Source organism: Pseudorasbora parva, chromosome 7 (genome assembly GCF_024679245.1).
Source record: "Pseudorasbora parva isolate DD20220531a chromosome 7, ASM2467924v1, whole genome shotgun sequence".
In the NCBI taxonomy this organism is placed as follows: domain Eukaryota; kingdom Metazoa; phylum Chordata; class Actinopteri; order Cypriniformes; family Gobionidae; genus Pseudorasbora; species Pseudorasbora parva.
The window spans coordinates 38520781-38533087 of NC_090178.1; the positions used below are offsets into that span (position 1 = coordinate 38520781).

The following is a 12307-nucleotide window of genomic DNA, read 5'->3' on the forward strand; positions in this document are numbered from 1 at the left end:
GGTACACCCCAGTCCAGACCACACCGAAGAATTCGGTGTTGGAACACTGAACTGCGGTCTGTACCCTCTGCCCACGGTACACAGGGCCCAAGTAGATATATTCGGGAGCATAACTATGAGCCGAGATATTCGACTAGGGGAACCAGCCTCTCAAGGCTGGTCTCTGGTACCCACCGCGCCTCCTGCCTGACCCCTGAAGGGCCACCCTGCAGGGCTTAGTCGGGGAGGATTTTCGGTGCGCGAACACGTTCGCTGCCCAGCTGCAGTCTTTCTAGAGGCGGCTAGAGCAGCATGCGTTCGCTGGAAGTCAATGTGGTCCGAGCGTGTAGACGGCGGACCGCAAGCATCGACTCCCAGAAAGCTCCACAGGGGAGGCGACCTCGATCGCTCCCCAGGAGAGGGGCTATAAAAAGCCCAGTGAACACAATTGGATGATAGGCTGATAATCTAACTCCTCAAAGTTAGATAAATCCCATTTAATTCCTCAGAATTAAATGCCCCTAATCATCCCTCAAGTGAACATGGTCTGAATAAACATACCCAACTCCTCAAAGTCAGATAATGTTTAATTATAATTCCTCAGAATTAATACAGCCCTAATTCCCAGACGATACTGTTTAAACATGTATTTAACGAATCGTCATCTACACGCTGCCTCAGCAACGCGAGATTCGACTCGTTACAACATATTTGGCTTTCATCCCTCGAGATGAAAGACCACAGGCGCGAGGCTGAAACACTCGAAACGCACGGCTGTACGCTGCGAGATACTCAACAAACACAGCCAGCACCCTCAGGAGCTGACTGCACTCGCGCCAAACAGTATCACATGTGCACAGATGGCGTGTGTTCACTAATATTACAGACCGTAATCTACGCGCTGCCTCGGCAACGCGCGATTAAGCCTTGCATTATGAAGCGCAAGCTCTCATTTTACTTCGCTACCTCGATACTGAGCACGTCTAATTCCTCGGAATCGGACTGCTCAAGCATCTAATTCTCCATCCCGGGGGAAAAAGCCACAGCGTGGGTTTCCACACGAGGAATGGGAATATTGGCCAGCTACAGACAACCCCCTCGAGACCTGCCGGCACGCCTTTATTTTATGAATGAAGTAGCGTATGCTGTGCGCGTCCGATTCCTCAGAATCAGACGGCTCGAGCATCGGGTTCTCCGCCTCGGAGGAAGAAGCCGCAGCGCGGGCTTCCTCACGAGGCGGAAGAGCGTCTGAATCATCGGACGAGGATTGGGAAGATGCCTCCGCATGCCCGCCTCCCGTCGCGAGACCCAGTTGTGAGCCCCATGATCTACGCCGCCGCGCTGCCTCAACAGACGCGGGACCGGATCCCTGGGGCTTGCGAGCCCGGCCGCTCTCCTTAGACACGGCCAGCCGTGAGCGCAGCACCCGGAGCAGCAGCTTCCCGCTGCAGGCGGCACCCTCAAGCGCTGCCCGAGCGTGCTGCGCCCCGAGACACTGCACACACAGCCGGTGTGTGTCCGAGCCCGAAATGAAGCGCGGGCACGGGTGCACACACCTCCTAAACAGCTCGCTTGTTTTAATGTGGTGACAGACATACAATATCACACAGAGCGCCTCGCTGAAGAGCAAAGACTGTCTTTCGTTTGGGGCGGCGCCTTCTTATAGCTTCCGCTTACGCCGTCGCCTACTACGTCAGGACGTTGCACCAATCGGATTGGTGGCTGATTTCATTCATACTTCAGAGCCGTCACGCTGGGGGCGTTCCCAGAGTGTCGTCACTCGACGACGCAGTGTTGAGTTCCCTCGATAAAGGGAACCTCTGGTTATAATTACTTTACCCCCACGTCCCCATGTTAAACTAATCCAGTCCGAATAGGGCTTTAGCCAATAACGTTGACAGGAAAAAAAAAAATAATAATGTACCAATGGCGGGTTTAGGGAAAATAGTGCAGTAAATGTACCGATACAGCACTTAAAATGTACTCAAGTAAAAGTACACTGTTTTTAAACAATTCCTGAGAAAAACTACTCAATAACAGTAACGTAATTCGTTCCTTTACACCACTGGTAGCTGTCTTCCTGTCAATCGATGCTTCTTCTCTAGCCAAATGCTACAAACACTCAATGCTATATACCATCCTGGCCACACCCCAACAAACGTGTTTACACATGTGGCGATGAGAACAAACGCTAATTCCACACACATTGCAAGAATACACCAGAACTAGTAATACACGACAATGCACTACACAGACAAACTTATCTAACAACAAATGAACAAACAATTAAATGAGAAAAGTTACAAACAAATACAGAGTAGCTGTCTTCCAGTCAATCAATCTATCTTCTTCTCGTGTATAATGTGTATAAAATACACGTTGGCCTTCGGTGCACACTTCGATTGCACACTTCCTCGTGGCCAGTCATCTCCCTCTGCGTGAATAGCAAGCAGATAATTCCCAAACGGGATAGTGGGTTGTCCACTGCATGGCAGGAGCAACGCAGGGAGAGGCACACTGGCAGTCGGCTTCTTCGTCACCAAATTTGTTATGTATTGCAATAATTCACAGAAGACCAGATTTGAGCAACCAGCTAGCTTCACAACTTTTTCACTTATCTTTATTTTCTCTCCTTCACTCTCTTTCCAACAACCAGTACAATGTATTGTGAACTACATCGCCCTCTATAGGTTAAGCCGTAACTCAATACACAACAAGAATCTGAATGCTTCTTCAATCGCTTCTATACTTGAAAATACCAAGGACAACTACTTTTAAGCAGAAACTGATGGAATATTTACATACATATTTACAGCTGTTTGTTTTTTGTTCCCTATATCGAGGGAACTTCACACTGCGTCGAAACAACGAATTTGGGGATGCTCCCTAAGCATCAACGCATCTGAAGTATGAATGAAACTAGTCCAATCCTTATTGGTCCTATGTCATGACGTAGATGTGACAGCATACCCGGAAGCTATAAAGGGGAGCCTGGCGCATTGTAGCGTCAGTTTTCGCTCTTCAGCATAATGCTCTGTGTGTGTTTGAAAGACTGTCTGTCTATTTATTGTTGTCTGTCCCATATATATTATATATTTCAGTAAAATAAGAGACCTAGAAAGTACGAAAATGTCTAGTACTGAGTTTAAGAGATGCGTGCACTCGTGTCCCCTCTTCATTTCGGGAGCGGACACGCACTCTTTATGTGTACAGTGCCTGGGCATTCAGCATGCTCCCTCGAGAGCTGCCTGCAGTCATTGCAAGCTGCTGACGCTCAGGGTGCTGAGGTCTCGGTTGGCGGTCTTTGATGAGGCCGGCCAACCACGTGAGCCCCGTGGTTCTGGGCCCGTGGTCGCCTAGGCGGCCCGGCGTCGCAGATCATGGGGCTCACAGCTGGACTTATCTGCGGAGATTGAGACTGCTGAGGCACTTTCTCAATCTTCCTCTGACAGTTCAGAGGTTCTCCCACCTCGTGTGGAAGCCCGCGAAACGGCTTCTTCCCCCGGGGTGGAGAATCCGATGTTGATCCTCTCCGGGTCCGAGGATCTGGGAAGAGATCAACATCGAGGCGGGTGGAGCCGCATATATGTCACCACCGCATCCACCCGCCCAAGAGGAGCTAATAGAGGTGCTGACTCGAGCCATGGCCAAATTAAATATCGATTGGCCACAAGAGAGACAGGAAGTTCAGCCATCAAGCAGGCTGGACGATCGGTTTCTCTCGCGCCGGGCTCAGTCACCTCGCCGGGGCTTGCCGTTCTTTCCAGACCTGTACAATGAGTAGTGCAGGTCCTGGAACAGACCATACACACGCGCATATCCAATCCCCTCGTATTAGACTATGCAAATATTGTGGGAGCGCGCGAGGCTGGCTACGGGACGATGCCGCGGGTGGAAGATGCTCTCCCGAGCTATCTTTCACCCGAATCGGCATCGTCCCTGAAAGCCCCAGTACTGCCCACCAAGCCGTGCAGAGACACATCGGCTTTGGTGGGCAGGGCTTATATGGCGGCAGGTCGGGCTGGTAGTTCCCTGCGCACGTTATCTATCCTGCAGGCGTACCAGGCCGACCTCAAAGAGCTGGACGAGGGAGCTTAGAAAGGCTGCTGACTTGTCTCTCCGCGTCACCAAGGAGACGGCCCGTGCCATCGGCCGCTCCATGGCATCTATGGTGACCGTGGAGAGACATTTATGGTTAAATCTGTCGGGGATGAAGGAGAAAGATAAGACTTTTCTCCTAGATTCCCCGATCTCGCCTTCTGGCCTGTTCGGCGACGCCGTTAATTCGGTCGTCGACAGGTTTCAGGAGGCGAAGAAACAGTCAGCGGCCTTTCGACAGTTCCTACCTCGTCGGCCAAAATCGGGGAAGGCTACCACTAGTGGGCAGCCTCAGCTGTCAGCCAGCTCCTCGCACCATCAGGTGCAAAAAGAGAGCATCGCCTCTAGAGCCCCTCCTCCGGGAGCCTGTCAACAGAGGCGGCGCTCTCACCAGCAGGCTTCCGTTCAGAAGGGCGATCTGAGGAACGTCCTTCTCGCAAAGAAGGCTGCTGGGAAGAAGTCCTAGCTGTGGTAGGACTTGTAAGAGCGGCACCCCTCACGCGACACTCTCGATGGGAAAATGATGTGGTAATCCCACCGTCACAGATATCTCGGGCCACATCATTTTCCCACGGACACGTCACGCTCCAGTCGCCTCAAGAAAGACCTGCGACTGGGCGGGACGAATGTCCAAATACCGAAAATCGTTTTTCGCTCTCTGCCGGGCATCTCGGTGCATGGAAATGCCTTCCGAATATATCCACATGGGTCCTGCAGTCCTACAGACTGCAGTTCGATCACCCCCCTCCAAAATTCAATGGGGTGACATGGACTGCAGTGGTGCCAGAGCGTAATGGAACAAGAAGTAGAATCCTTGCTGACAAAGGGAGCCATAGAGTGGGTCCCGCTGTCGGAGAGGGGGGCCGGGCTCTACAGCCGGTACTTTATAGTTTCAAAAAGGATGGAGGGCTTCGGACAATTTTAGATCTGAGTTATCTGAACCGGTCTCTGAGGAGATTCAGGTTCAAGATGTTGACTATTCCCACCATCGTGAGTCAGATCCAGCCCAAGGACTGGTTCGTCACGATAGATTTAAAAGACGAACTTTGAGGGGGCCAGGTACCTAGAGGAGGGATTACCAGCAAACGTTATAGAGACCCTACTTAGCTCTAGGGCCCTGTCTACTAGGAGATTGTACAGCCTCAAGTGGAATGTCTTCGTCACTTGGTGTAGAGAACGTGAGGTGGACCCAATTAACTGCCCAGTGGCTGCAGTGTTGGAATTTCTCCAAAATCATTTTTTTCTGCAGGGCTTACCCCGTCCACACTTAAGGTGTATGTGGCAGCTATTGGAGCTTTCCACGCTCCATTAGGTGACGGACCTTTGGGTAGGCACCATTTGGTTGTACGTTTCCTCTGTGGGGCATGGAGAATGAGGCCTGTAGTGCGTACCAGAGTTCCTACATGGGATTTGGCAGTGGTTCTCGAAGGTCTGGCCGAGGCCCCCTTCGAACCACTGGATGCAGCGTAACCTAAGAATCTGATGCTTAAAGTGGCGTTCCTCCTTGCCATCACTTCTCTTAGGAGAGTGGGGGATCTTCAAGCCTTGGCCATTACGCCAACCTGCTTGGAGTTTGCCCCGGGAGGAGTAAAAGCCGTACTGCACCCTAGACCAGGCTATGTGCCTAAGGTCCCGTCCAGTGTGGTCAGGTCCTTGGTTCTTCTGGCGTTTCTTCCGCCCCACGTGACGGCGGAAGATGGGAGACTGCTCCTTTTTTTACCTGGTTCGGGCCTTAAGGATTTATCTGGAAAGGTCAGCTCATTGGAGGAAATCAGACCAGCTATTAGTGTGTTTTGGCTCACCCAAGAAAGGGTTGCCTGCATCAACCCCTACTATTAGTAATTGGATTGTGCAGATGATAGCTTTGGCATATCAGGTGCGCAATCTGCCTTCACCTATTGCCTTGAGAGCCCATTCTACCAGGGGCATGGCCTCCTCGGTGGCCCTTCTCTCCGGAGTTGCAATGCAGGACATCTGTGAAGCGGCCGGTTGGGCTACTCAGCACACGTTCATAAGGTTCTACAGCTTACACCTCCCTGCGACACCCGGCAGCAGGGTACTCCAGTCCTAATTGTGCCTGGTCTCCAGCTCACAATAGGGCAGGCGTATCCTTGGTGTGGTCTAGTGGGCACTCGTTCCCCAAATTCGTCGTTTCGACGCAGTGCGAAGTTCCCTCGATATAGGGAACGTCTCGGGTTATGTATATAACCCTTGTTCCCTGAGAGGGAACGAGCACTGCGTCTCGTCGCCACACCGTGTAACGCCTGAGAGTGTTTTGCTTCATCGCGATAATTGACGCTACAATGCGCCGGGCTCCCCTTTATAGCTTCTGGGTATGCCGTCACATCTACGTCATGACATAGGACCAACAAGGATTGGACTAGTTTCATTCATACTTTAGATGCGTTGATGCTTAGGGAGCATCCCCAAATTCGTTGTTTTGATGCAGTGCTCGTTCCCTCTCAGAGAATAAGGGTTATATACATAACCCGAGATGTTTTTTTGCATGGGATTAGCATTACTGAAATAATTTTTCCTGACCTTTTTATAGAAGGTAAAAGTCACCATACTGGCATTGTCCATAAAGATTACTGATATGGCACATTTAGACATTCGGATGGGACTAAAATCACTGAAAAGCTCTTGTAATAATTACTTTACCACACCTCTCCATGTAAACCTAATCCTGTCTGAGAGAGATAGGGGAGATTTTCAGGAAGAGTTATATAGGTATGAATGATGTACATTTGTAACAATTAGGAAAACTTTGCAGTATTCTAGAAGACCACCTGCAGATCCTGAAATGTCCCACTTCTAATTCCCCCAGCTAAATTTGAACAAGCTTGTTAATCAGGAATATTTGTTGTGGTGATAGTTGGAGAATTTGTCATTGTGTGGTGAACAAACAATTTCTTATACATTAGCTATGTAACTGCAAATTGGATGCTCTTCCATCTGTGTGCCTTCTTAGCTATCTTGTTATCACACTTGAATCTTTTTTGATTCAAATCTCAATTTCAGTGTCCTGTTTTAGGCTTATGATATGATAGCCTTATGTCTGCCTGAGATAAATGTAGTTTACCTTGAAATTAAGCATTTGAATTCAGCACTGACTCAAGGTCACTGGTTTCTTTGTGAGTTTCATTTAGATCATTTGAACTATGTAATTACAACTCTCAAAGACTCCATAGTAGTATGTAATTTGGGTTAGAGTACTGTACACATCTTTGTCAAATGGCAACCTTGCTTAGAGCGCCAAAAGGCTAAAAGTTCACCCCGTTTTCCAAAATTTGACTCTATAGCTGCAGCATTCAGCATTCTTAAAAATTAGTTTAAGGACTTAAGGATTTCCTCATCAAGATCTATCACCTATTGTGGTGCACACAATTTATGGGTAGCTTGGCATTCTCTCTCTCTCTCTCTCTCTCTCTCTCTCTCTCTCTCTCTCTCTCTCTCTCTCTCTCTCAATGGCCTCTGTGATATCCAGACCATATTGTTTGTCATGGCAGCAGTGTGAAGGGGAAATCCCCCAAATTACTTAGAAAACACTTTATATACACACCAAAATGCAACCTCTAAACTGTATTTTCTATTTGTTTCCTTAGCTGTTTGCCATGTCTTTTGCATGGGCCTACCAAGAAATACCCAAGTACCAGCACCGAGACCCAATGACCTCTAAGGTGCTTCTTTGTGACCAGTGTCCACCTGGCATGGCCGTGAAACACCACTGCAGCATGGAGGAACCCACCGTTTGTGTCCCCTGCCCAGAAAAACACTTTGCAGAACAATGGCATTGGGGAGACAGCTGTCAACATTGTACACATGTCTGCAAAGAAAGGCAGATTGTACAAAGGGAATGTAACAGCACCCATGACAGGCTCTGTGAGTGTATACCTGGCTATCACCTGGTGGTAGAATTTTGTATCCGTCACACGGCTTGCTTACCTGGCTCTGGAGTTGCTGTACAGGGTAAGTACACTCATTGTTTGAATTTAAGACCATTGATGTTCGAACCAGCATATCTAAACAATAACATTATGTTTTGACTGGACCACGTATATTAATAAATTCAAATAGCTCAATAGGGAATTATGGGGATTAATATTTAAGCATTTTTTATTAATCATAACTGGTTATGATCAAACAATAAATCTTCAAATCACCCAATAGGACATACCTAACCTAGGTATTTAAGCAATATAAATTTGGTTAACAACAATGGATTGCAATTAACGAATATTTATTAAATCATTACAGAATAACCTTTAAAGAACTAATTCAAAACTCATCTGATCCGGTCTTTTAACGAACGATCAGTACAATCTCTTATCAACTCTCAAAGCTTTAATTCTTTCTACCAAATCTCTGGGAAGGTTACTCTTCTGGCCACAAAGAATAAACTTTCCGAGCTATTGGGATATTAGTTAAAGTATTCAAAGATACTCATGAGAGCTGTAGCTAGATCTGAACATTAGAGTGACTTATGTCTTGTGAGCAGTAACAATGACAATTAAACATGGATACAATGGTTTTAATAATTGATAATACGAATACATACGACTAGATAAAGAATACATGTATATACAGAATAACGACAGGTAACGAAATAGGAAAGGAGAAAGAAGAGAAAGGAAGTGTTCAGAATGGCATTTCACAAACATTACTACAGAGAGCCAGCAAAGAACAATGTCACCTTAAACAGGGTTACTAGTCTTAAACGCATCTAAATTTTGATGGAATTTATACTTGCATGGGTTGCTTTGTGTTGAGTATAAAAGAATGCGTAAGGGTCCTCTCAAGAGTGTTCTGTGAGCTGGAACGCTCTCTCTCAGTTTTTCCAAGGGATCTCCGATTAGCGGGAAGTTTGAAGGTAGTTTGAAAGTGAATGTTGCCAAAAGGAGAGGAAGGTTTCCTTCGGAGTTGTGGAAGTTTCTTGACCGTTGAGATGGTGTTCAGTGCCTTTGTCCAAGGACTGAGTAGCGGAGCGCGCTGACTTCAAAGGAAACAACCACTCTGACCTCACCTCCTAGCCCGGGCTGAAGCCTCACGGCAAGAGGTGAGCCGGCTTCAGAGGATGGGAGGAAAGGTCCGAGGACGAGTAGATAAGAGCCCAAAGAAATGTTTCCACTTGTCTTTTAAGACAATTAATCCACACCCCTTCTGGGTTAGTTTACCCAATCCAGAAGGTGAATTCTGAGCAGGAAAAATTCTCTTTGTCTCTGTTTACGACCTACTTTGGATGTTTTATCAGGTGTCGTAAAGGGTGTTGATTTTATACAGTTTTACTCCCAAGTTTGCTAAACGTATTAATGATACATTTCATAATCCTATTCTGTGCATCGTTGATTAAGACAAAGAGAGAATATTTAGATATCAAACACGTTATGGCTGGGAGATATTAAAGCAGAGATACATTCTTACACAGGAATACAAGCATTTAAAATGAACTTACATTGTTTATATATCATGACTATGTTGGTATGACAAATGGAGCATACATACACACAATGCTACCTCATATACAGTCTGTAATAGTTTTAATTAAAGCTTCATAAGGAAAGTCAGTGTGTGTGTATTGGCAAGAGTCTCCGCGTCTCTCTGTCTGGGAGAATGTGAAGGGGGGAACAGGGTTCAAGTCATGTGACCAGATAACAATCTGATTGAAGTTGCCACAGTTTTCCAAAGATGCTGCCTGTCTCATTTCAATTTGGTCACAAACCTGTCTAAGATGTCACTTGCCCAGACTCGTTGGCATCGGGCCCCTAATTTATATGTGGCTAAAAGCTATCCACCCTAAACATCAGAATTGACTCATCTTTGATCCTGATGAGAGAGACTCCAGACACTACAGTCCCCCTTTTCATCTGACGAAGTCCGGGTGACATCGTCAGATGACAGTTATCATTTTGGTTGGATGGCAGGTGGATCATGATGGTCAAGTGGCAGGTGGTTTATAATTGTTCTCAGCTTTTGGTTCCTCAGGCAGAGAGTCCACCTCGATGAGGGGTGGCGTGGTCTCTGTCTTGGTACCTATTTTCTGTGGGTTTCGTTTGAAACCTAGGGGGAGAGGGACCTTGTTCTTGGTCATGGACTCTCACATCTCGCGGACCCTCTTGAACAGAATGAAGGCCAGGCCTAGTGTTAGGGTATGTGTGAGTGTGGCCTAGTGCTGTATAGGAGGCGCTGTTTTGGCGATGGTCCACACTTGGTCAGGATGGGCAGCCTGGACAGTGCCATGGGACCGTGTCGATGGGAGTAATGTTGATTAGCTGGGACCCCCTTTTCTCACTCTCCAGCTCCAGTTCTGGGTCTAGAGTGAAGTTGGGATTTTTGAAGAAGGATGGGATTTACAGCTCTGAAAAGTTCTCTTCACTAGGGTGATGATACACTGCCGGATCATTGAGGTGGAGGATGGCACCTTGTGGTACCTGACTCCACCTACTCTAGTTGGGCAGGTTGATGCTGGTCGTACTGTCATGCTGATCGTAAGTCAGGGTGGCCTTACAAGTGGGAGTGTTGGTGAGCTACTGGTCACCCACGAGCTCAGCTCGAGTTTCATTGACTTGGGTGTGAGATGTGGCCTTGGCAGGGCCAAGGCCCGTGTGTCAGGGCCAAGGGCCAAGGGCCAAGGGCCAAGGGCCAAGGGCCAAGAAACGCGAGTGTCGTTTCTCATGGGCTGCAACCTGCAGATTACTTCAGTGTTGGACTTGAGGCAAAGGTAGTGAATGTCTTTGATCAAAGTACCTATGGTTGGGCCTGGTATGGCACTTTCCGGTCACACTATGCTTTTCAGCCTTCAGTGCTCTTTTGAGGCAGTTGCTGCAAAGGTTGTCTTCCGGTGCCGGTGTCGAGGTACCGGTAGGTGGTGTAGGCTGTGACAAGGCTGGAGTATCCCATTTGTTGCAGCCGGGGCAGCAGCAGTGTTATTTGTCACCCAGTCATTAGTTCAAAAGGTGATGCATGAAGTGATTCATGCTAGGTGGCCCTGATGGCCACGAGCACCAAAGAAAGTTTCATATCCCGGTCTTCCTGATTGGCAAACACATACCTTCTCAGCCTGTTGATCACAGTTAGACTTGTTCTTTCCACTTGGATGAGATGGGCAGTTGAGCTGGTACTCCCAGGAGTTTCCAAACCTGTTGCACTTTCTCAGCTGTAAAGTGAGTGCCTCTGTCCGTGTTCACTTTAAGTGGCAGTCCGAAACTGGGGAAGATGAGGTTCATCAGCAGGTGCGCTGTGGTCTGGTCAGTGCCGTTCGGTGCAGGGAGACACTACCCACTTGGAGACCTGACACACATGAGGGAGTATTTGTTGCCCCTTGTTGATCTGGGCAGAGGTTATATCCAGTCTCATTGGAGGTCTGACCAAGGAAATGTGACTCCTCTGCGTTGCAGTAGGGCTCTATGGTTTGGGTTTGCTGGTTGGAATTGGCAGCAAACGAAGCACTTTCTGACATATTCTACCATGTCTTGCTGCATGCCAAGCACTATGCCAATTATTTTTAGTGTCTTGTAAGTGGCTTTGGTACTGTGGAGTCCAGCACATGGTGCATCGTGGGCCTACATTAGCATGACAGCCCCCCCCCCCCCTGACAATGTGGTACCACAAGGCTTTGCGCTGTGATGTCATCAGGAGCATACCCCAGAATGTTGTTTCACACAAGCAGCATGTGTTTGACGTCATGCAGTCTGAGTCCTGGGTCAGCAGGGAATTCAGACGCAGTGCTAGGGTGGTCGGAGGGGTCTGAGAGGTGGTTTAGCATATCTTGCATGGCAGTGTCAGAGGCTTTTACGTCAGCTATGTTGTAGCTGGAAATTTGTGGAGCCAGCGTAAGTGGCTGCGATGTTGGAATCGTCAAAGGAATAGGTCGCTGCGGGTTACCACTGCAAAGTTAAGGGTGGGTGGGTGGGTTGGAGTTGACCATAGATTGCCGTGAAGTGTGCCAGTCTTGGCCAGGGCATCAGTTTGGTCATTCAAGTCTTTGTCAAGGCCTGGTTTGAGTCTTGAGTGTCCCTTCACCTTTTCCTAGTAGACGATCATGTCGTGTACTCTTGTGATGTCGTTGCACGCTTGGAACAGGTGTTGGTGTTTGACTGACTTGCTGTTTGCCATTGTAAACCCATTTTGTTCCCAGCCTGGAAGGTGTCATGTGAAATTGAGTCTGGCATAGTCAGAGTGTGTGCAAATAATGAGTTCTCTGAAGTTATGGGTGGATGCGATTTGGATGGTT

General features: G+C 48.0%; 1 protein-coding gene across 1 annotated transcript in view; it reads left to right on the plus strand.

Annotated features, from left to right (window-relative positions):
* LOC137083351 (tumor necrosis factor receptor superfamily member 11B-like) overlaps positions 1-12307 on the plus strand; it is a 166586-nt gene that overhangs the window by 43818 nt on the left and 110461 nt on the right. The window contains exon 2 of the mRNA XM_067449241.1: positions 7683-8046. Coding sequence (XP_067305342.1) covers positions 7683-8046 — 364 coding nt within the window. The remainder of the gene's footprint in view (positions 1-7682; positions 8047-12307) is intronic.